Source organism: Pseudophryne corroboree, chromosome 5, assembly GCF_028390025.1.
Source record: "Pseudophryne corroboree isolate aPseCor3 chromosome 5, aPseCor3.hap2, whole genome shotgun sequence".
NCBI classification, from domain to species: Eukaryota; Metazoa; Chordata; class Amphibia; order Anura; family Myobatrachidae; genus Pseudophryne; species Pseudophryne corroboree.
Window position 1 is genome coordinate 802,347,667 of NC_086448.1, and position 23,441 is coordinate 802,371,107.

At 48.2% G+C, this 23,441-nt stretch overlaps 2 protein-coding genes across 5 annotated transcripts in view; one reads left to right on the forward strand and one right to left on the reverse strand.

Moving 5' to 3' along the window:
* COLEC10 (collectin subfamily member 10) overlaps window positions 1–3,427 on the reverse strand; it is a 278,842-nt gene extending 275,415 nt beyond the window's left edge. For all 4 annotated transcript variants that reach the window (XM_063924471.1, XM_063924470.1, XM_063924468.1 and 1 more), the window contains exon 1: window positions 3,197–3,427. The gene's annotated coding sequence lies outside the window, so the exon portion shown is untranslated. The remainder of the gene's footprint in view (window positions 1–3,196) is intronic.
* Window positions 1–23,441, forward strand: part of TNFRSF11B (TNF receptor superfamily member 11b) — a 68,948-nt gene that overhangs the window by 38,301 nt on the left and 7,206 nt on the right. Inside the window, exons 3-4 of the mRNA XM_063924467.1 lie at window positions 18,691–18,876; window positions 19,355–19,561. Coding sequence (XP_063780537.1) covers window positions 18,691–18,876; window positions 19,355–19,561 — 393 coding nt within the window. The remainder of the gene's footprint in view (window positions 1–18,690; window positions 18,877–19,354; window positions 19,562–23,441) is intronic.

The following is a 23,441-nucleotide window of genomic DNA, read 5'->3' on the forward strand; positions in this document are numbered from 1 at the left end:
GACAACGCACTTATACTTGATGCCAGTCGGCAATATTCCGCTGTGCATCATGCATATATAGAAATGCATCTTTTAATTGCTCTATAGGCAATAATATACTGTCCTTATCTAGGATATCAAATTTCCAGTCAGGGAATCCGACCACGCCAACCCAGCACTGCACATCCAGGCTGAGGCGATTGCTGGTCGCAGTATAACACCAGTATGTGTGTAAATACATTTTAGGATACCCTCCTGCTTTCTATCAGCAGGATCCCTAAGGGCGGCCATCTCCAGAGAGGGTAGAGCCCTTGTTCTTACAAGCGTGTGAGCGCCTTATCCCCCCTAGGGGGTGTTTCCCAACGCACCCTAACCTCTGGCGGGAAAAGGTATACTGCCAATAACTTTTTAGAAATTATCAATTGTTATCGGGGGGAAACCCACGCATCATCACACACCTCAGTTTATTTCTCAGATTCAGGAAAACTACAGGAAGTTTTTCCTCACCAAACATAATACCCCTTTTTTTTTTGGTGGTATTTATATTATCAGAAGAGTGTAAACTTTTTCCATTGCCTCAATCATGCAATGTGTGGCCCTATTGGAAATCACGGTTGTCTCTTCACCGTCGACACAGGAGTCAGTATCCGTGTCGGCGTCTGTATCTGAGGTAACGGGCGCTTTAGAGCCCCTGTATGAGACGTCTGGACATGCACAAGCTGAGTAGCCGGCTGTCTCATGTCAACCACTGTCTTTTATACAAAGCCGACACTGTCACGCAATTTCAACAGTACATCCACTCAGGTGTCGACCCCCCAGGGGGTGACAACACTATTACAGACACTCTACTCCGTCTCCTCTCATTTTTCTCCTCATACATGTCGACACAAACGTACCGACACACAGCACACACACAGGGAATGCTCTGATAGAGGACAGGACCCCACTAGCCCTTTGGGGAGACAGAGGGAGAGTTTGCCAGCACACACCAGAGCGCTATATATATATACAGGGATAACCTTATATAAGTGTTTTTCCCTTTATAGCTGCTGTATTGTTTATACTGCGCCTAATTTGTGCCCCCCTCTCTTTTTTAACCCCTTTCTGTAGTGTAGTGACTGCAGGGGAGAGCCAGGGAGCTTCCCTCCAACTGAGCTGTGAGGGAAAATGGCGCCAGTGTGCTGAGGAGATAGGCTCCGCCCCTTTCTCGGCGTCCTTATCATCCGTTTTCTTGTATGTTTTGGCAGGGGTTAAATGCATCCATATAGCCCAGGAGTTATATGTGATGCATTTATTTTAGCCATAAAAGGTTTTCTATCGATTTATTGCGTCTCAGGGCGCTGCCCCCCCAGCGCCCTGCACCCTCAGTGACCGGAGTGTGAAGTGTGCTGAGAGCAATGGCGCACAGCTGCGGTGCTGTGCGCCTACCTTTATCTGAAGACAGGAAAGTCTTCTGCCGCCGATTTTTCCGGACCTCTTCGCTCTTCTGGCTCTGTAAGGGGGCCGGCGGCGCGGCTCCGGTGACCCATCCAGGCTGAACCTGTGATCGTCCCTCTGGAGCTAATGTCCAGTAGCCTAAGAAGCCCAATCCACTCTGCACGCAGGTGAGTTCGCTTCTTCTCCCCTTAGTCCCTCGATGCAGTGAGCCTGTTGCCAGCAGGTCTCACTGAAAATAATAAACCTAAACTAAAACTTTCACAAAGAGCTCAGGAGAGCCCCTAGTGTGCACCCTTCTCGTCGGGCACAGAAAATTTAACTGAGGCTTGGAGGAGGGTCATAGGGGGAGGAGCCAGTGCACACCAGGTGATCCTAAAGCTTTCTTTAGATGTGCCCTGTCTCCTGCGGAGCCGCTATTCCCCATGGTCCTTACGGAGTTCCCAGCATCCACTAGGACGTCAGAGAAATACAAATAAGATATAAGAAATATCTTTTTGTATTATTCTAAGAATTTAGACAGTGCCTCCCCTGCTTACCTTATCTGCACATCTCTGATCAAAACTCACCAAATTTCCAGCAGTATATATTGCTGCACCCGTGTATAATACCCTTGAGCTCATATATTCTGTGTAAACCTTGCTCTGGTACTCAGGGGTGTTTCTACAGAGGAGGGGGCCTGTGTGCACCTCCGGGTGGGCCCCCTCCTCTGAACGGCACTGTAAACTCTGGCATTGTGCTGGAGTCTACTGCCCATGCGCAGGTCTCCGGAAACATGGCGCTCACCATGATCCAGAGACCAATTTGGCTACTGCACATGCGCGGCAGTCATTTTGGCGGCGATTTCCCTCGTCAATGCTGCGCCCGCCACTGGACTCCGGTAAGGTAAGTATTTAAATGGGTGCAATGTGTGCGGTGTGGGCCCCCATGGACTCAGGGGCCCATGTGCACCGCACACATTGCACCCATTATAGAAACGCCAATGCTGGTACTAGCTAGTGCCGCCTGAGCCATTTATCTCACCTCACGTCCACGTACGGGTGTCAGATTACACACACAAATATCATACCAGCCCCCCTTCCCGCACACACGAACAGGATACTACCCCCCCTCCCCAGACACACGAATAGGATACTACCCCCCTCCCTCCCCAGACACACAAATAGGATACTACCCCCCTCCCTCCCCAGACCACAAATAGGATACTACCCCCCTCCCTCCCCAGACACACAAATAGGATACTACCCCCCTCCCTCCCCAGACCACAAATAGGATACTACCCCCCTCCCTCCCCAGACACACAAATAGGATACTACCCCCCTCCCTCCCCAGACCCACAAATAGGATACTACCCCCCTCCCTCCCCAGACACACAAATAGGATACTACCCCCCTCCCTCCCCAGACACACAAATAGGATACTACCCCCCTCCCTCCCCAGACACACAAATAGGATACTACCCCCCTCCCTCCCCAGATACACAAATAGGATACTACCCCCTCCCTCCCCAGACACACAAATAGGATACTACCCCCCCCTCCCTCCCCAGACACACAAATAGGATACTACCCCCCCCTCCCTCCCCAGACACACAAATAGGATACTACCCCCCTCCCTCCCCAGACACACAAATAGGACACTACCCCCCCCTCCCTCCCCAGACACATGATTAGGATATTACACCACCCAGTCCTCAGACACACAAATAGGATACTACCCCCCCCCCCTCCCCCAGACACATGAATAGGGTACCCCCCCTCTGTTTATCTGCAGCAGAAGTTACCTGTCTCAGCTCTTCTGTGGCTTGTTGCTAGAAATAGAGGCTGCTACAGGCTGGCTGCTCCTCTTCTCATTAGGACAGCTTGCCTTGCTCCTCCAGACAGTGCACACTGCACAGTCACATGTACATCATGTGACTTCCTGTGTCCCCTCTCTGAATCCAGCACTGACTGGAGGGGAGAGAGGGGGGCGGTGCTGAAGACTGCCGAGTCTTCGGTGAAGCAGGGGAGAGAAGAGAGGAGTTTGGGGAGGCGACGCTGCTGCCTGTGTTCCAGCAGACATGAGCAGAGAGGAGGAGCAAGGAGGAGAGAGGGTGGGAGCCTGACTCACAGGAGGAGATCACGCTGTCAGAGTGACTGAGTGACAGAAGAGCTCCTGTTCACACTTGCGGCGCCGCTGCCTGTCACAGTGTGACAGGTGGTGCGGCAGCCAGCAGAAACACGGCGCATCAGCAAGGTAGCAGAGTGGGGAGAGCGCCTCTCCAGAGTGGCGCCTCCCTGCTTTGCAGACCTTGCTGAGCGGGTAGCGCCGGCTCTGGCGCTGTGAATACTTTCCGGATGCACTGTATCTATCAACAATAATTTCTAAATGAGACAATTATGTTTATTTATTAGAATTTGTGCTGTTTGGTTCTTCAGAAATCCAATCGCACCCAAATTTGTGGATCCGAACAGAATCGAGTCTTGATTCGGAACATCCCATGGTTTGCTGATTTTAAAAGATGAAGTTCAGGTTTTGGATTGCAAAAATGACGTGATTTTAGCTGTTTTTATCTATTTTCAAGAAATACAAAACCCAATATTCGTATTTTAATTCCGAATTCCGAACCAAAACACTTGAAGGTTGTTTTGCAAAACCAAAACACATCTATTATAGTAAAACAGTTATATTAAATTCCATGAAAACTGTGTCTGTCTGACATCTGTCAGTGTATTTCCAGTACTGGACTGTAGGGAATAAATAGTATTTTTTTAATATCAGAATTATATTTGTCCCTTACAGTAAGTTTCATATGTGTAATGCAAAACAACAAAAACATATAAAAAATAAGATTTTTCTTACCGGTAAATCTATTTCTCGTAGTCCGTAGTGGATGCTGGGGACTCCGTAAGGACCATGGGGATAGACGGGCTCCGCAGGAGACATGGGCACTTTAAAAAAGAATTTAGGCTCTGGTGTGCTCTGGCTCCTCCCTCTATGCCCCTCCTCCAGACCTCAGTTAGAGAAACTGTGCCCAGAAGAGCTGACAGTACAAGGAAAGGATTTTGGTAATCCAGGGCAAGATTCATACCAGCCACACCAATCACACCGTATAACATGAGTTTATAACAACCAGTCAACAGTATGACAACAACAGAGCATCAGGTCCAACCCTGATGCAACCATAACATAACCCTTATTGAAGCAATAACTATATACAAGCATTGCAGAAGAAGTCCGCACTCGGGACGGGCACCCAGCATCCACTACGGACTACGAGAAATAGATTTACCGGTAAGTAAAATCTTTTCTCTATCGTCCTTGTGGATGCTGGGGTTCCTGAAAGGACCATGGGGAATAGCGGCTCCGCAGGAGACAGGGCACAAAAAGTAAAGCTTTAGGATCAGGTGGTGTGCACTGGCTCCTCCCCCTATGACCCTCCTCCAAGCCAGTTAGATTTTTGTGCCCGGCCGAGAAGGGTGCAATTCTAGGTGGCTCTCATAAAGAGCTGCTTAGAGAAGTTTAGCTTAGGTTTTTTATTTTACAGTGATTCCTGCTGGCAACAGGATCACTGCAACGAGGGACAGAGGGGAGAAGAAGTGAACTCACCTGCGTGCAGGATGGATTGGCTTCTTGGCTACTGGACATGAAGCTCCAGAGGGACGATCACAGGTACAGCCTGGATGGTCACCGGAGCCTCGCCGCCGGCCCCCTCGCAGATGCTGAAGCAAGAAGAGGTCCAGAATCGGCGGCTGAAGACTCCTGCAGTCTTCTAAAGGTAGCGCACAGCACTGCAGCTGTGCGCCATTTTCCTCTCAGCACACTTCACACGGCAGTCACTGAGGGTGCAGGGCGCTGGGGGGGGGCGCCCTGGGAGGCAAATGTAAACCTATATAAGGCTAAAAATACCTCACATATAGCCCCCAGAGGCTATATGGAGATATTTAACCCCTGCCTAAATACAATAAATAGCGGGAGACGAGCCCGCCGAAAAAGGGGCGGGGCCTATCTCCTCAGCACACAGCGCCATTTTCTCTCACAGAAAGGCTGGAGAGAAGGCTCCCAGGCTCTCCCCTGCACTGCACTACAGAAACAGGGTTTAAACAGAGAGGGGGGGCACTAAATTGGCGACATAAATATATTAAAGATGCTATAAGGGAGAAACACTTATATAAGGTTGTCCCTATGTAATTATAGCGTTTTTTTGGTGTGTGCTGGCAAACTCTCCCTCTGTCTCTCCAAAGGGCTAGTGGGGTCCTGTCCTCTGTCAGAGCATTCCCGGTGTGTGTGCTGTGTGTCGGTACGTGTGTGTCGACATGTATGAGGACGATGTTGGAGGAGGCGGAGCAATTGCCTATGATGGTGATGTCACTCTCTAGGGAGTCGACACCGGTATGGATGGCTTATTTAGGGAATTACGTGAGAATGTCAACACGCTGCAAGGTCGGTTGACGACATGAGACGGCCGACAAACAATTAGTACCGGTCCAGGCGTCTCAGAAACACCGTCAGGGGTTTTTAATAACGCCCATTTACCTCAGTCGGTCGACACAGACACAGACACCGACACTGAATCCAGTGTCGACGGTGAATAAACAAACGTATTCCTTATTAGGGCCACACGTTAAGGGCAATGAAGGAGGTGTTACATATTTCTGATACTACAAGTACCACAAAAAAGGGTATTATGTGGGAGTGAAAAAACTACCTGTAGTTTTTCCTGAATCAGATAAAATAAAATAAAGTGTGTGATGATGCGTGGGTGTACCCCGATAGCAAATATTGGCGTTATACCCTTTCCCGCCAGAAGTTAGGGCGCGTTGGGAATGAATAAGGCGCTCACACGCTTATCAAGTGGCGTTACCGTCGCCAGATACGGCCGCCCTCAAGGAGCCAGCTGATAGGCAGCTGGAAAAATATCCTAAAAAGTATATACACACATAAGGTGGTTATACTGCGACCAGCGATCGCCATCAGCCTGGAGATGCAGTGCTGGGTTGGCTTGGTCGGTTTCCCTGACTGAAAATATTTGATTGATATAGAGCATTTAATAGGATGCATTATATATTTATGTATGCGAGATGCACAGAGGGATATGTGCACTCTGGCATCAAAATAAGTGCGTGATCCATATCTCCCAGAAGATGTCATGGACACGACAGTGGTCAGGTGATACATATCCCATACGACACATGGAAGTATGGCCGTATAAAGGGAAAGAGTTATTTGGGGTCGGTCCAACGGACCTGGGGGTCTCGGCAACAGCTGGAAATCCAACCTTTTTACCCCAAGTTACATCTCAGCAGAAACAGACACCGTCTTTTCAGCCTCAATCCTTCCGTTCCCATGAGGGCAAGCGGGCAAAAGGCCAGTCATATCTGCCCAGACATAGAGGAAAGGGAAGTAGACTGCAGCAGACAGCTCCTTCCCAGGAAAGGAAGCCTTCCACCGCGTCTGCCAAGTCCCCAGCATGACGCTGGGGCCGTGTAAGCGGACTCAGGTTAGGTGGGGGTGTAGTCTCAAGAGTCTCAACGCGCAGTGGGATCACTCGCAAGTTGACCCCTGGATCGTACTAGTATTATCCCAGGGGTACAGATTGGAGAGTCGAGACATCTTTTCCTCGCAGGTTCCTGAAGTCTGCGTTACCAACGGCTCCCTCCAACAGGGAGGCAGTATTGGGAAAAATTCACAAGCTGTATTTCCAGCAGGTGATAATCAAAGTACCCCTCCTACAACAAGGAAAAGGGTATTAGTCTTCCACACTATATGGTGGTACTGAAGCCAGACGGCTTGGTGAGACATAGTCTAAATCTGAAATCTTTGAACACTTACATAAAGGTTCAAATCAAGATGGAGTCACTCAGAGCAGTGATAGCGAACCGGAAAGAAGGGGACTATATGGTGTCCCTGGACATCAAGGATTACCTCCATGTCCAAATTTGCCCTTCTCAACAAGGGTACATCGGGTTCGTGATACAGAACTGTCAATATCAGTTTCAAAAGTTGCCGTTGAATTATCCACGGCACCCCGGGCCTTTACCAAGGTAATGGCCGAAAAGATGACTCTCTTCAAAGAAAAGGGCATCTTAATTATCCCTTACTTGGACGATATCCTGAAAGGGGCAAGTTCCAGAGAACAGTTGGAGGTCGGAAAAGAACTATCTAAAGTAGTTCTACGATAGCACGAGTGGATTCTAAATATTCCAAAAATCGCAGCTGTGTTTTCCGATGATACGTCTGCTGTTCCCAGGAATGATTCTGGGCATAGTCCAGAAAAAGGTATTTCTCCTGGAGGGGAAAGCCAGGGAGTTATCCGACCTAGTCAGAAACCTCCTAAAACCAGGCCAAGTATCAGTGCATTAATGCACAGGAGGCCTGGGAAAAATGGTGGCTTCTTACGAAGCGATTCCATTCGGCAGATCTCACGCAAAACATTTTCAGGGAGATTTGCTGGACGAATGGTCCGGATCGCATCTTCAGATGCATCAGCGGATAACCCTGTCTCCAAGGACAAGGGTATCTCTTCTGTGGTGGTTGCAGGAGGCTCATCTACTGGAGGGCCGCAGATTCGGCATACAGGATTGGATCCTGGTGACCACGGACGCCAGCCTGAGAGGCTGGGGAGCAGTCACACAGGGAAGAAACTTCCAGGGAGTGTGGACGAGCCTGGAAAAGTCTCTTCACATAAACATTCTGGAACTAAGAGCAATCTACAATGCTCTAAACCAGGCGGAACCTCTGCTTCAAGGAAGACCGGTGTTGATCCAGTCGGACAACATCACGGCAGTCGCCCATGTAAACAGACAGGGCGGCACAAGAAGCAGGAGTGCAATGGCAGAAGCTGCCAGGATCCTTCGCTGGGCGGAGAATCACGTGATAGCATTGTCAGCAGTATTCATCCCGGACGTGGACAACTGGGAAGCAGACTTCCTCAGCAGACACGATCTTCACCCGGGAGAGTGGGGACTTCATTCAGAAGTTTTCCTCATGATAATAAACCGTTGGGAAAAACCAATGGTGGACATGATGGCGTCTCGCCTCAACAAAAAACTGGACAGGTATTGCGCCAGGTCAAGAGATCCGCAGGCAATAGCTGTGGATGCGCTGGTAACACCTTGGGTGTACCAGTCGGTATATGTGTTTCCTCCTCTGCCTCTCATACCAAAGGTATTGAGGATTATACGGCAAAGAGGAGTAAGAACGATACTAGTGGCTCCGGATTGGCCAAGAAGGACTTGGTACCCGGAACTTCAAGAGATGGTCACGGACGATCCGTGGCCTCTACCTCTGAGAAGGGACCTGCCTCAGCAGGGTCCTTGTCTTTTTCAAGACTTACCGCGGCTGCGTTTGACGGCATGGCGGTTGAACGCCAGATTCTAAAAGAAAAAGGCATTCCTGAAGAAGTCATTCCTACCTTGATTAAGGCAAGGAAAGAAGTCACCGAAAAGCATTATCACCGCATTTGGCGGAAATATGTGGCATGGTGCGAGGGTCGGAATGCTCCGACGGAGGAATTTCAACTGGGTCGTTTCCTACATTTCCTGCAATCAGGATTGTCTATGGGTCTCAAATTGGGATCTATTAAGGTTCAAATTTCGGCCCTGTCTATATTCTTCCAAAAAGAATTGGCCTCAGTTCCTGAGGTCCAGACTTTTGTCAAAGGAGTACTGCATATACAGCCTCCTGTGGTGCCTCCGGTGGCACCGTGGGATCTAAATGTAGTTTTAGATTTCCTCAAATCCCATTGGTTTGAACCACTTAAGAAGGTGGATTTGAAATATCTCACATGGAAAGTGACTATGTTACTGGCCCTGGCTTCGGCCAGGAGAGTATCAGAACTGGCGGCTTTATCTTATAAAAGTCCTTATTTAATTTTCCATTCAGATAGGGCAGAGATGCGGACGCGTCCGCATTTTCTCCCGAAGGTGGTGTCAGCGTTTCACCTGAACCAGCCTATTGTAGTGCCTGCGGCTACAAACGACTTGGAAGACTCCAAGTTGTTGGACGTTGTCAGAGCTTAAAGATATACATTTCAAGGACGGCTGGAGTCAGAAAATCTGACTCGCTGTTTATACTGTATGCACCCAACAAGTTGGGTGCACCTGCTTCTAAGCAGTCGATTGCTCGTTGGATTTGTAACACGATTCAACTTGCACATTCTGTGGCAGGCCTACCACAGCCTAATTCTGTTAAGGCCCATTCCACAAGGAAGGTGGGCTCATCCTGGGCGGCTGCCCGAGGGGTCTCGGCATTACAACTCTGCCGAGCAGCTACGTGGTCAGGGGAGAACACGTTTGTAAAATTTTACAAATTTGATACTCTGGCTAAAGAGGACCTGGAGTTCTCTCATTCGGTGCTGCAGAGTCATCCGCACTCTCCCGCCCGTTTGGGAGCTTTGGTATAATCCCCATGGTCCTTTCAGGAACCCCAGCATCCACAAGGACGATAGAGAAAATAAGAATTTACTTACCGATAATTCTATTTCTCGGAGTCCGTAGTGGATGCTGGGCGCCCATCCCAAGTGCGGATTATCTGCAATACTTGTACATAGTTATTGCTAACTAAATCGGGTTATTGTTGTTGTGAGCCATCTTTTCAGAGGCTCCGCTGTTATCATACTGTTAACTGGGTTCAGATCACAGGTTGTACAGTGTGATTGGTGTGGCTGGTATGAGTCTTACCCGGGATTCAAAATTCCTCCCTTATTGTGTACGCTCGTCCGGGCACAGTACCTAACTGGCTTGGAGGAGGGTCATAGGGGGAGGAGCCAGTGCACACCACCTGATCCTAAAGCTTTACTTTTTGTGCCCTGTCTCCTGCGGAGCCGCTATTCCCCATGGTCCTTTCAGGAACCCCAGCATCCACTACGGACTCCGAGAAATAGAATTATCGGTAAGTAAATTCTTATTATTTTCTCTAACGTCCTAGTGGATGCTGGGGACTCTGTAAGGACCATGGGGATTATACCAAAGCTCCCAAACGGGCGGGAGAGTGCGGATGACTCTGCAGCACCGATTGAGCAAACACAAGGTCCTCCTCAGTCAGGGTATCAAACTTGTAGAACTTTGCAAAAGTGTTTGAACCTGACCAAGTAGCCGCTCGGCAAAGCTGTAATGCCGAGACCCCTCGGGCAGCCGCCCAAGAAGAGCCCACCTTCCTAGTGGAATGGGCCTTAACTGATTTTGGCAGCGGCAATCCAGCCGCAGAATGAGCCTGCTGAATCGTGTTACAGATCCAGCGAGCAATAGTTTGCTTTGATGCAGGAGCACCAAGCTTGTTGGAAGCATACAGCAGAAACAAAGACTCTGTTTTCCTGACCCTAGCCGTTCTGGCTACATAAACCTTCAAAGCCCTGACCACATCAAGCAACTCGGAATCCTCCAAGTCAGTAGTAGCCACAGGCACCACAATAGGTTGGTTTATACGAAAGGATGAAACCACTTTCGGCAGAAATTATGGATGGGTCCGCATTTCTGCTCTATCCGCAGGGAAAACCAGATATGGGCTTTTATGTGACAAAGCCGCCAACTCTGACACACGCCTAATAGGCTAATAGCATGACCACCTTCCACGTGAGATATTTCAACTCCACCGTTTTGAGTGGTCCAAACCAGTGGGATTTCAGGAAACTCAACACCACGTTAAGATCCCAAGGTGCCACTGGAGGCACAAAAGGGGGCTAAATATGCAGCACTCCCTTTACAAACGTCTGAACTTCAGGTAGAGAAGTCAACTCCTTTTGAAAGAAAATGGATAGGGCCGAAATCTAGACCTTAATGGAACCCAATTCTAGGCCCAAATTCACTCCTGACTGTAGGAAGTGAAGGAACGGCCCTGGAATTCCTCCGTAGGGGCATTCCTGGCCTCACACCAAGCAACATATTTTCGCCATATACGGTGATAATGTTGATCTGTTACGTCCTTCCTAGCCTTTATCAGCGTAGGAATGACCTCATCCGGAATGCCTTTCTCTGCTAGGATCCGGTGTTCAACCGCCATGCCATCAAACGCAGCCGCTGCAAGTCTTGGAGCAGACAGGGCCCGTGTTGCAACAAGTCCTGTCTTAGAGGAAGAGGCCACGGGTCCTCTGTGAGCATTTCTTGCAGATCTGGATACCAAGTCCTTCGTGGCCAATCTGGAACAATGAGTATTGTTCTCACTCCTCTTTTTCTTATTATCCTCAGCACCTTGGGTATGAGAGGAAGAGGAGGGAATACATAGACCGACTGGAACACCCACGGTGTCACCAGGGCATCTACAGCTATCGCCTGAGGGTCTATTGACCTGGCGCAATACCTCTGTAGCTTTTTGTTGAAGCGGGATGCCATCATGTCCACCTGTGGCAGTCCCCACCGACTTGTAATCTGTGCTAAGACTTCCTGATGAAGTCCCCACTCTCCCGGGTGGAGGTCGTGTCTGCTGAGGAAGTCTGCTTCCCAGTTATCCACTGCCGGGATGAACACTGCTGACAGTGCGCATACGTGATTCTCCGCCCAGCGAAGAATTCTGGTGGCTTCCGCCATCGCCACTCTGCTCCTTGTGCCGCCTTGTCGGTTTACATGAGCCACTGCGGCGATGTTGTCTGACTGAATCAGAACCGGTTGGTCGCGAAGCAAGTTCTCCGCTTGACGCAGGGCGTTGAATACGGCCCTTAGTTCCAGGATGTTGATGTGATGGCAAGTCTCTTGACCTGACCACAGACCTTCGAAATCTCTTCCCTGTGTGACTGCTCCCCACCCTCGGAGGCTTGCATCCGTGGTCACCAGGACCCAGTCCTGAATGCCGAATCTGCGGCCCTCTAGAAGGTGAGCGCTCTGCAGCCACCACAGAAGCGAAACCCTGGCCCTGCGGGATAGGGTGATTAACCGATGCATCTGAAGATGTGATCCGGACCACTTGTCCAGTAAAGTCCCATTGAAAGGTCCTCGCATGGAACCTGCCGAAGGGAATGGCCTCTATGATGCCACCATCTTTCCCAGGACTCGAGTGCAGTGATGCACTGACACCTGTTTTGGTTTTAATAGGTTCCTAACCAGTGTCATGAGTTCCTGAGCTTTCTCTATCGGGAGATAAACCCTTTTCTGGTCTGTGTCTAGAATCATGCCCAGGAAAGGCAGACTAGTCGTAGGAACCAACTGCGACTTTGGAATATTTAGAATCCAGCCGTGTTGCCGTAACACTTCCAGAAAAAGTGCTACGCTGATCAGCAACTGCTCTCTTGATCTCGCCTTTATGAGGAGATTGTCCAAGTATGGGATAATTGTGACCCCTTGCTTCCTCAGGTGTACCATCATTTCCGCCATTACCTTGGTAAATATTCTCGGTGCCATGGAGAGACCAAACGGCAACATCTGAAATTGGTAATGACAATCCTGTACCACAAATCTGAGGTACGCCTGATGAGGTGGATAAATGGGGACATGAAGGTATGCATCCTTTATGTCCAGAGACACCATAAAATCCCCTCCTTCAAGGCTTGCGATGACCGCTCTCAGCAATTCCATCTTGAACTTGAACCTTTTCAGGTATATGTTCAGGGATTTTAAATTCAATATGGGTCTGACCGAACCGTCCGGTTTCGGGACTACAAACATGGTCGAATAATAACCCCTTCCTTGTTGAAGGAGGGGAACCTTGACCACCACCTGTTGAAGATACATTTTGTGAATTGCAGTTAACACTATTTCCCTCTCGTGGGGGGAAGCTGGCAGGGCCGATTTGAGGTATCGGTGAGGGGACATCTCTTCGACTTCCAGCTTGTATCCCTGAGACACAATTTTTATTGCCCAGGGATCCACCTGGGAGTGAACCCACTTGTGGCAGAAATTTCGAAGACGTGCCCCCACCAGGCCTAGTTCCGCCTGTGGAGCCCCAGCGTCCTGCGGTGGATTTTGTAGAGGCCGGGGAGGACTTCTGTTCCTGGGAACTAGCTGTGTTGTGCAGCTTCTTTCCTCTGCCCCTGCCTCTGGCAAGAAAGGACGCACCTCGGACTTTCTTGCTTTGTGATCGAAAGGACTGCATTTGATAATGTCGTGCTTTCTTAGGCTGTGTGAGAATATAAGGCAAAAGATCAGAATTACCAGCTATAGCTGTGGAGACCAGGTCCGAGAGCCCTTCTCCACACAATTCCTCAGCCTTGTAAGGTAAACCTTGCATATGCCTCTTTTAGTCGGCATCACCTGTGCATGTTCCACAGGACACGTCTAGCAGAAATCGACATAGCGTTGACTCTAGAACCCAGTAGACTAATGTCTCTTTGGGCATGTTTTATATATATATATATATAAGACAGCATCTTTTATATATATATATATATATATGTATACACATACTAGGGACTCAATGTCCACGCTGCTACAGCGCTATAACCCCATGCCGACACAATCGCCGGTCTGAGTAGTGTACCAGCATGTGTGTAAATGGACTTCAAAGTACTTTTACTGCATGCTATCTGCAGGATCCCTGAGGATAGCTGTTAAGTCAGCGCTACCTTTTTGGGTAAACGTGTCAATGCCTTGTACACCCTAGGGGAAGATTCCCATCTTATCCTGGCCCCATTAGGGAAAGGATATTCCCTGAGAATTCTTTGTGGGAAGCTGCAGCTTCTTGTCTGGAGATTCCCGCTCTTTTTCTTCATGTGAGGAGGGAAATTTACCTCAGCTTTCTTCCCCTTAAACATGTGTACCCTTGTGTCAGGGACAGATGAGTCATCAGTGATATGCAAATCATCTTTATTACAATAATCATATATTGAATACTTTCCTGCCATTTTGGCTGTAACTTTGCATTATCGTAGTCGACACTGGAGTCAGACTCCATGTCGATATCATTGTCTATTATTTTGGATAGTGAGCATTGAGAGACTCTGAAGGTCTCTGCGACATAGGGACAGACATGGGTAGATTCCCTGTCTGTTCTCTAATCTTTTGTGCAATAAATTTACCTCAGCACTTAATTTCACATATCCAATCAGGTGTCGGCGTTGTCGACGGAGACACCACACACACACACATTTGCTCCATCACCTCCTTAGGAGAGCCTTTTACCTGAGACATGTCGACACACACGTACCGACACACCACACACTCAGGGAATGCTCATCTGAAGACAATTCCCCCACAAGGCCCTTTGGAGAGACAGAGAGAGAGTATGCCAGCAAACACCCCAGCACTATATGACCCAGGAAAAAACACAGCAATTTAATGTTTACCCAGTAGCGCTGTTATTATCTGCGCCGAATTATGTGCCCCCCCCCCTCTTCTTTAAAACCCTCTCTTCTACCGTGGTATAAGCAGGGGAGAGACCGGGGAGCTTCCTCTCAGCGGTGCTGTGGAGAAAAAACATGGCGCTGGTGAGTGCTGAGGAAGAAGCCCCGCCCCCTCGACGGCGGGCTTCTGTCCCGCTTAAATATAAATTTTCTTGGCGGGGGCTCATACATATATACAGTGCCCAACTGTATATATGTTTATTTTTGCCAAAAAGAGGTCCAAATGCTGCCCAGGGCGCCCCCCCCACCCCCCCCCCTGCGCCCTGCACCCTTACAGTGACCGGAGTATGTCAGGTGTGTGGAGCAATGGCGCACAGCTGCAGTGCTGTGCGTTACCTCAGTGAAGAACGGAGTCTTCTGCCGCCTGTGAAGTCTTTTTTGCTTCTCATACTCACCCGGCTTCTGTCTTCCGGCTCTGCGAGGGGGACGGCGGCGCGGCTCTGGGATCGGACGGCGAGGGTCAGATCCTGCGTACGATCCCTCTGGAGCTAATGGTGTCCAGTAGCCTAAGAAGCAGGACCTAGCTTCAGAGAGTAGAGATGCTTCTCTCCCCTCAGTCCCACGATGCAGGGAGTCTGTTGCCAGCAGAGCTCCCTGAAAATAAAAAACCTAACAAAATACTTTCTCTCAGCAAACTCAGGAGAGCTCACTGAAAAGCACCCAGCTCCTCTGGGCACAGTATCAAACTGAGGTCTGGAGGAGGGGCATAGAGGGAGGAGCCTAAATTCTTTCTTAAAGTGCCCATGTCTCCTGCGGAGCCCGTCTATCCCCATGGTCCTTACGGAGTCCCCAGCATCCACTAGGACGTTAGAGAAATATATGTCCTATCCTTTATTAAAAAAGCAAGACTTTATTAATTTTTCTTCATATGCTGTACACTGCTGCGTCGGATCATCTTGACATTTATATTAATAAAAACATCTTCACACTTTTTTCCTACAGCGGCATAACTAGAACTATGGGTGGGGCCTGTCTATCACTACGTACGTAATTCAGCAATTCTGTGTTCCGCTCATATCCCCCCTATAAACAGGAGGGTAATGTAACTTGCCAAAGAACTCAAAGACCGGACACTGATCTGAAACAGACCGGTTGTATATAAGCGGTTTTCCTCAAGATCCTAAACCAAAATACACGATATTCATACAGAACTATAGCTCAACATTATATACAGTATTTGTTCATGAAATACAAATATACAATAATGTAAAGGTTGAAATATGAACTTGGGTAATGTAAAATATGTTTTCCATCTGCTATGTAGTTTGGGGTTTTGGCTGGGATATAATTGTAGCCTCAGGTTTTAATGAGGGGAAATATATCCGCACGTACAGTAGCTTATTGAGGTTGTTAGGTACACACACTGGAACGAAGGCTCGGATTTAAAACACAGGGGAAGATTTGGAGAGAGATAATGTCGAGGGAGATAAAGTAACAACCAATCAATTTGTAACTGTCATTTTGCAGAGTTATTCTTATTATCACTGGTTACGAATGATAAAGGGTGCTCCAGCCAATCAGCTTCTGTCATGTGTTTGGAAAAAAAAGACTGTTAGGAGCTGATTGGCTGGAGCACCATTTAAGTTCAGTACACACGTACCGATCCGCCGCCAAGCTGCCCCACGGCGGATATGGCCGACGGGCGACCCGGCAGCGGGGGGGAGGTGATGGGGGGAGTGAAGTTTCTTCACTCCCCCCGTCATCCGGCTCCATAGCACTGCACGCTAATATGGACAATCTCGTCCATATTGGCCTGCATGCATAAGCGATGGGGCACCAACGATTAATGAGCACGGGGCCGCACATCGTTAATCGTTGGTGCCTACACACAGAACGATACGAACGAGTTCTCGTTAATTTATGAACGAGAACGTTCATATCGTTCTGTTTTATCTGCCAGTGTGTAGGGCCCATAACAAGTTAATATTTACTTGGGATATCTGCTAACATTCCAGATGGCAAAATCAGAACAGGTTCCGTGGCCACAATCTGGCAATCTGCGCCCATTTCATGCCAAGCCGCGGGGCTTTTTGTCAGTGGACTGAAAGCTGGTGCAATGTGGCTTATTTTAAGGGACCCTAATACAATCTATTGATTTAATAAGCAAACGCGTGAACTGAATAGGCATGTATGCAACATTTCCCATAATTCCGTTCACCTGAGTACCAGCGACTTATTTTCATAACGTCTCAAATTCTCTCTGACCGTTATATTAGTGAGGCTGTCCAGCGAACTGCAAAGAAATTCATAAACAGGCATAGATGTATCCTCATTTGTGCACCAGAGGGCAGGAGGTATAGGGGCATATGTACTATGCCTTGGAGAGAGATAAATTGGCACCAGCTAATCAGCTCTTAAATGCCATGTTACAGGCTGTGTTTGAAAAATGACAAGAGCTGATTGGCTGGTACTTTATCTCTCTCCAAGGCTAAGTGATGGTCGCCGTGGTTCCCTCTCTAGTGCCCATTGCCGGAGCTGGTAACACCAGAAAGATAGCTAGTTAGCCCTGGCTAGACAGGAACTATATGAAATGCTATTTTAACCAATAGCTTGATGTGGCACTTTGTGGATTTGCACGTGTTACAGCAGAATCTGCCAACTGAATTTTAAGTAATTTAACTTTTTTCCCCAATGTTTCCCCTGTACATAAAACAATTATTATAGGCCCTAAGGGTCATTCCTACAGCTGCTATTTTATGGTGTCAAAGTATTATTTTTGTGTGAGTGTATTTGTTTATGCTGTGCTGGTGTGACTGTGCCACTTTGTCGCTGTTCCATGCCCTTGTTACGTGCTGTAGGGGGTTGGGTATGGGATTCCCTAGTGCCTAACCCTAACATCCCCCTAAAGCCTAACCCTAACCCTCCCCCTAGTGCCTAACCTTAACCTCCCCCCAAAGCCTAACCCTAACCCTCCCCCTAGTGCCTAACCTTAACCTCCCCCACAGCCTAACCCTAACCCTCCCCCTAGTGCCTAACCCTAACCTCCCCCCATAGCCTAACCCTCCCCCTAGTGCCTAACCTTAACCTCCCCCCACAGCCTAACCCTAACCCTCCCCCTGGTGCCTAACCCTAACCTCCCCCCATAGCCTAACCCTCCCCCTAGTGCCTAACCTTAACCTCCCCCCACAGCCTAACCCTAACCCTCCCCATAGTGCCTAACCTTAACCTCCCCCCAAAGCCTAACCCTAACCCTCCCCCTAGTGCCTAACCCTAACCTCCCCCCACAGCCTAACCCTAACCCTCCCCCTGGTGCCTAACCCTAACCTCCCCCCATAGCCTAACCCTCCCCCTAGTGCCTAACCTTAACCTCCCCCCACAGCCTAACCCTAACCCTCCCCATAGTGCCTAACCTTAACCTCCCCCCAAAGCCTAACCCTAACCTTCCCCCTAGTGCCTAACCTTAACCTCCCCCCACAGCCTAACCCTAACCCTCCCCCTAGTGCCTAACCCTAACCTCCCCCCACAGCCTAACCCTCCCCCTAGTGCCTAACCTTAACCTCCCCCCACAGCCTAACCCTAACCCTCCCCCTAGTGCCTAACCCTAACCTTCCCCCATAGCCTAACCCTCCCCCTAGTGCCTAACCTTAACCTCCCCCCACAGCCTAACCCTAACCCTCCCCCTAGTGCCTAACCTTAACCTCCCCCCACAGCCTAACTCTAACCCTCCTCATAGTGCCTAACCTTCCCCCACATCCTAACCCTAACCCTCCCCCTAGTGCCTAACGATAACCTCCCCCCACAGCCTAACCCTCTCCCTAGTGCCTAACCCCAACCTCCCTCCACAGCCTAACCCTCCCCCTAGTGCCTAACCTTAACCCCCCACACAGCCTAACCCTAACACCCCCCCCCCCCCCCCAGGGATTCCGTCTGTCGGAATGCCGGCGTCAGAATTCTGACAGGTGTTAGGATTCTAGTGCTGGTCTTCTGACTGCCGGCAACCCATCCGTCAGGATGCCAACTACATCCAGCTGCAGGAAAATACCAGTGTTACTTCATTGCCGCATGACAGTTCTCTTTTTCTATGTTTCTAGGGACTCCAGATAGTGACACTGTTTGTGGCGAATGTCCTAAGGGTACGTTCTCAAACGTGACGTCTGCCACCACGCCATGCCAGCCGCATACCAACTGCAAACAGCTGCGTCTCAATGTGGCTCGAAAAGGAAGTTCCACAGAAGACACAGTGTGCCAAGAAGAGTCTACGCAAGCTTGTGACATAGGTAAAGTATTAAACTTATACATCCCCTCTTCTTCATGTCTCAATGCAGGTGTGGCCCCTTTCTCTTAGGTGCATCATTTTGCCCTGTGCAGAGAGATTATGCTAAGGTATAGTCCAATTACATCTGACCATCCATTTGTCCATTTTAGAAGGTTTGATACATCTCCCTTAAAGGGTTATAGGGGTCTATTTACTAAGCCTTGGATGAAGATAAAGTGGAAGGAGATAAAATACCAGCCAATCAGCTACAAAATGCCATGTCACAGGCTGGGTTTAAAAAATGACAGTTAGGAGCTGGTTGGCTGGTACTTTATTTCTGTCCAAGGCTTAGTAAATAGACCCTTTAGTCTGTTTTCACAGCCTCCTTTTAATGGAAAAAATGGCAGAGGTGGATAACCCATGTGAATTATACATATAGAGGGTACCACATTTATTAGGGAATGGGGACCAGCCTGACTTACGTATCGTTCTCTCCGCAGATGTAACACTTTGTGAGGAAGCCCTGCTCCGGTTTCCCAAGCTCCCAGCCAACTGGGTCACTGTACTGGCTGGGAGACTATCTCCCATGGCCGTGACGTCACAGCAGATAGATGCCATTAAACAAAGATATCACTCAGAGAACTACTTGTTTAAGTTGTACAAGAGTCAAAGAAAAGGAAACGATTCTTTCAAGCATCTTATACAAGGTAAGGAGAAAGGTCTTGCAGTTCTGATCTATGATGATAACATTTACTGTATTACCGATATATGTGCGCAAATGTTACATATTAGCATTGTGTGAAACAAAAGTGTAACAAGGTGACTTTTTGGGATAGCTTTTATTTATTTATTTTATTTATTAACAGTTTCTTTTATAGCGCAGCATATTCCGTTGCGCTTTACAATTAGAACAACAGTAATAGAACAAAACTGGGTAAAAACAGACATAGAGGTAGGAAGGCCCTGCTCGCAAGCTTACAATCTATAGGGAAATAGGCATAGATACACAAGGATAGATGCTACCTATTGCATAATGGTCCACCAGATTGCTAGGTTCTTAATGGGTTGTATGATGATACCCCACAAAGTTATCCAAGTGTCAGGAGGGTGTGAGACTAAAGAAAGACAATATATGTGATGTTATGAATACTCTACAGAGGATGTAATTAGATAGGGAAGCACTGAAGGTTATGTGGGTGGCTCTGGAATTTGATGGGCTTGTCTGAAGAGGTGAGTTTTCAGGGAACATTTAAAGGTTTGGAGACTAGAGGTGAGTCTTATTGTGCATGGGAGGGCATTCCACAGAGCGGGTGAAGCCCGGATAAAGTCCTGTAATTTTGAGTGTGAACAAGTAATGCGTGTGGATGAGAGACGTAGATCTTGTGCAGAGCGGAGAGGTCGGGTAGGGAGATATTTTGAGATGAGTGAAGAGATGTATGTTGGTGCAGTTTGGTTAATAGCCTTGTATGTGAGTAAAAGTATTTTATATTTAATACGGTAGAATACCGGTAACCAATGGAGGGACTGACAGAGTGGATCTGCAGACGATGAACGTCTAGCGAGGAAGATTAGCCTCGCAGCTGCATTCAAAATGGATTGTAGTGGTGAGAGCCTATGTTTGGGAAGACCGGTTAGGAGACTATTACAATAATCAATGCGGGAGATAATGAGAGCGTGGATTAGAGTTTTTGCTGTGTCTTGTGTAAGATATGGTCGTATTTTGGATATGTTTCTTAGATGTATATAACATGATCTTGAGACAGATTGAATGTGGGTAACAAAGGACAGTTCAGAGTCAAGAATGACACCTAGGCTGCGAGCTTGTGGGGTAGGGGTGATTGCCGAGTTCTCAACAGTGATAGAGATATCAGGTTGGAAACTACTATTGGCCAGTGGAAATATAATTAATTCTGTTTTGGGAATATTAAGTTTGAGGTGGCAAGATGTCATCCAAGATGAAATGGCAGAAAGGCATTCAGTGACACGGCCCAATACAGATGGTGACAAATCAGGGGAGGATAGGTAGATTTGAGTATCATCCGCATATAGATGGTACTGAAATCCGAAAGAGTTGATTAGTTTGCCAAGAGATGTGGTATAAATAGAGAAAAGCAGAGGACCTAGGACTGAGCCTTGCGGTACTCCAACTGAGAGAGGTAGTGAAGGAGAGGTGGAATCAGAGAAACGAACACTGAAGGAGCGATTAGATAGGTAGGATGAGAACCAAGGGCTGTGTCTTGAATACCTAGGGATTGTAGTGTTTGTATGAGAAGAGAGTGGTCAACAGTGTCAAAAGCAGCAGAGAGATCAAGGAGAACAAGTAGAGAGTAATGTCCTTTAGATTTAGCAGTGACCAAATCATTCACTACCTTAGTCAGTGCTGTCTCTGGGGAGTGTTGGGCACGAAATCCTGACTGAAGTGGGTCCAGTAGGCTGTGTGAGTTAAGAAAGTGTGTGAGGCGAGTGTAGGCAAGTCTCTGTTTTAGTAGACAACCTCTGCTAACCCCGCTTTCTCATACGTCCTAGAGGATGCTGGGGACGACATCAAGACCATGGGGTATAGACGGGATCCGCAGGAGACATGGGCGCTCTAAACACTTTTCATTGGGTGTGAACTGGCTCCTCCCTCTATGCCCCTCCTCCAGACCTCAGTTTTAGAAATGTACCCAGGTCGACTGGATGCACTCTGAGGAGCTCTACTGAGTTTCTCTGAAAAGACTTATGTTAGGTTTTTTATTTTCAGGGAGATCTGCTGGCATCAGACTCCCTGCTTCGTGGGACTTAGGCGGCAGAAGTAAGAACCAACTTCCTCAGAGTTTCATGGCTCTGCTTATGGCTGACAGGACACCATTAGCTCCTGAAGGGAACTGAACGCTAGCCGTGTCTAGATGCTCACTCCCACAGGTGAGTATGAGAAGAATGATCTTCAATCAAGTAAGTGACGGCTAAAGGTACTGTGCGGCTGGCGGGAGCGCAGCGCGCCATGTTACCCACACATACACAGGCACTGCAGGGTGCAGGACGGGGGGGGGGGGGGGGGGCACCCTGGGCAGCATGAAACCTAAGGAAACTGGCATAAATAAGGGGCATAAGTTGCTGAGGCACAGTCCTACCCCCACCAGTATAAAAAATTACCTCATAAAAGCTGAGGAGAAACACACCATGGAAGAGTGGAGCTTCCGCCTCAGTCAGCCAGCACACTGCTCAGCGCCATTTTCTCTCTCTCCTCATGCTGCAGAGACAAGGCTGGTCCTCCTCCACTACTGAACAAGTATCAGGGTGCAAAACGGGGTGCCACAGTGAATTTGGTGCTATATAATTGTGTGATTAACATTATAAAAGCGCTACATGTCAGTGGGCATTTTGTGTTCACAGACATTGTGTTACTGGCGCGCTGGGTTGTGAACTGGAAAATCACATCTGTGTCCCTCTGACAGATTTTACTGTGGGTCTGTCCCTCTATAAGTCCCGGAGTGTCTGTGGTGTGGTTCTGGACGTGTGTGACATGTCTGTGGCAGGGAACTCTGTGGAGACATGTTAGGGACACAGAGGTGTAATATGACACCAAGAGCCTGACTGGGTGAAAGGTTACATGATAGTGTGAATCATATCAGTAAGAGGTTGGACTGAATCTCATACAGAAAATTAAAATAATCTGTTGATGTGATTTTTAATAGTTCTGCCTTTCATCCACAGGGACCTTTCTGGGTCACATACAAATTTGCACAAGTAGTACAAACTGATACCGACACGGACTCTGATTCCTGTGTCGACACTAGTGATTCCAGGGGAATAGGTCCTAAGTTAGCAAAAAAAGCATTCAAAACATGTTTTAGCTATAAAGGAGGTATTAGAAGTTACGAAGCCCCCTCTTTTACCACAAGGGGGTAAATTTACTAAGGTGGGAGATTTTTAGAACTGGTGATGTTGCCCATAGCAACCAATCAGATTATATCTATTATCTGCTAGAAGCAGCTAAATAAATGGTAAGTAGAATCTGATTGGTTGCCATGGACAACATCACCAGTTCTAAAAATCTCCCACCTTAGTAAATTTACCCCAAGGAGAGGGTTTACTTTAGTAAAGAAGTAATGTAATTTTCCCTCCACCTCAAGTCTGATTTAACCTGAAAAGAAATTTCAGATTCCCAAAAGGAATTAAGGCAGCTTACCCTTTTCCAAAAAAGGTGGGAGTCACCCCGCATTTTAGACAGGGCCCTGTCATAAAAGAGAAAAAGTGTTTCTCCCTGCACTTGGAATGGCTTCACTTAAGGAGCCGACAGACCGCAAGTGAGTGAGGTGATTTATTGATGTGGCCAATGGGACACTACTCAGGCCTACCATTGTCTGTGAGTGGGTGAGTAGTGCTATTGAAAAGTGGTCAGAAAACTTGTCATTAGACATTGACACAATAGATGGAGACGAGATACTCCTAACGTTAGGTCATATCAAAGACGCTGCTGCGTACGTACTAGAATCCATGAAATATATTGGTTTCTTGGGATCAAGAACAGCTACCATGGCAGTATCGGCTCGGAGGGCGTTGTGGATTCGTCAGTGGAATGCTGATGTAGATTCCAAAATAAAA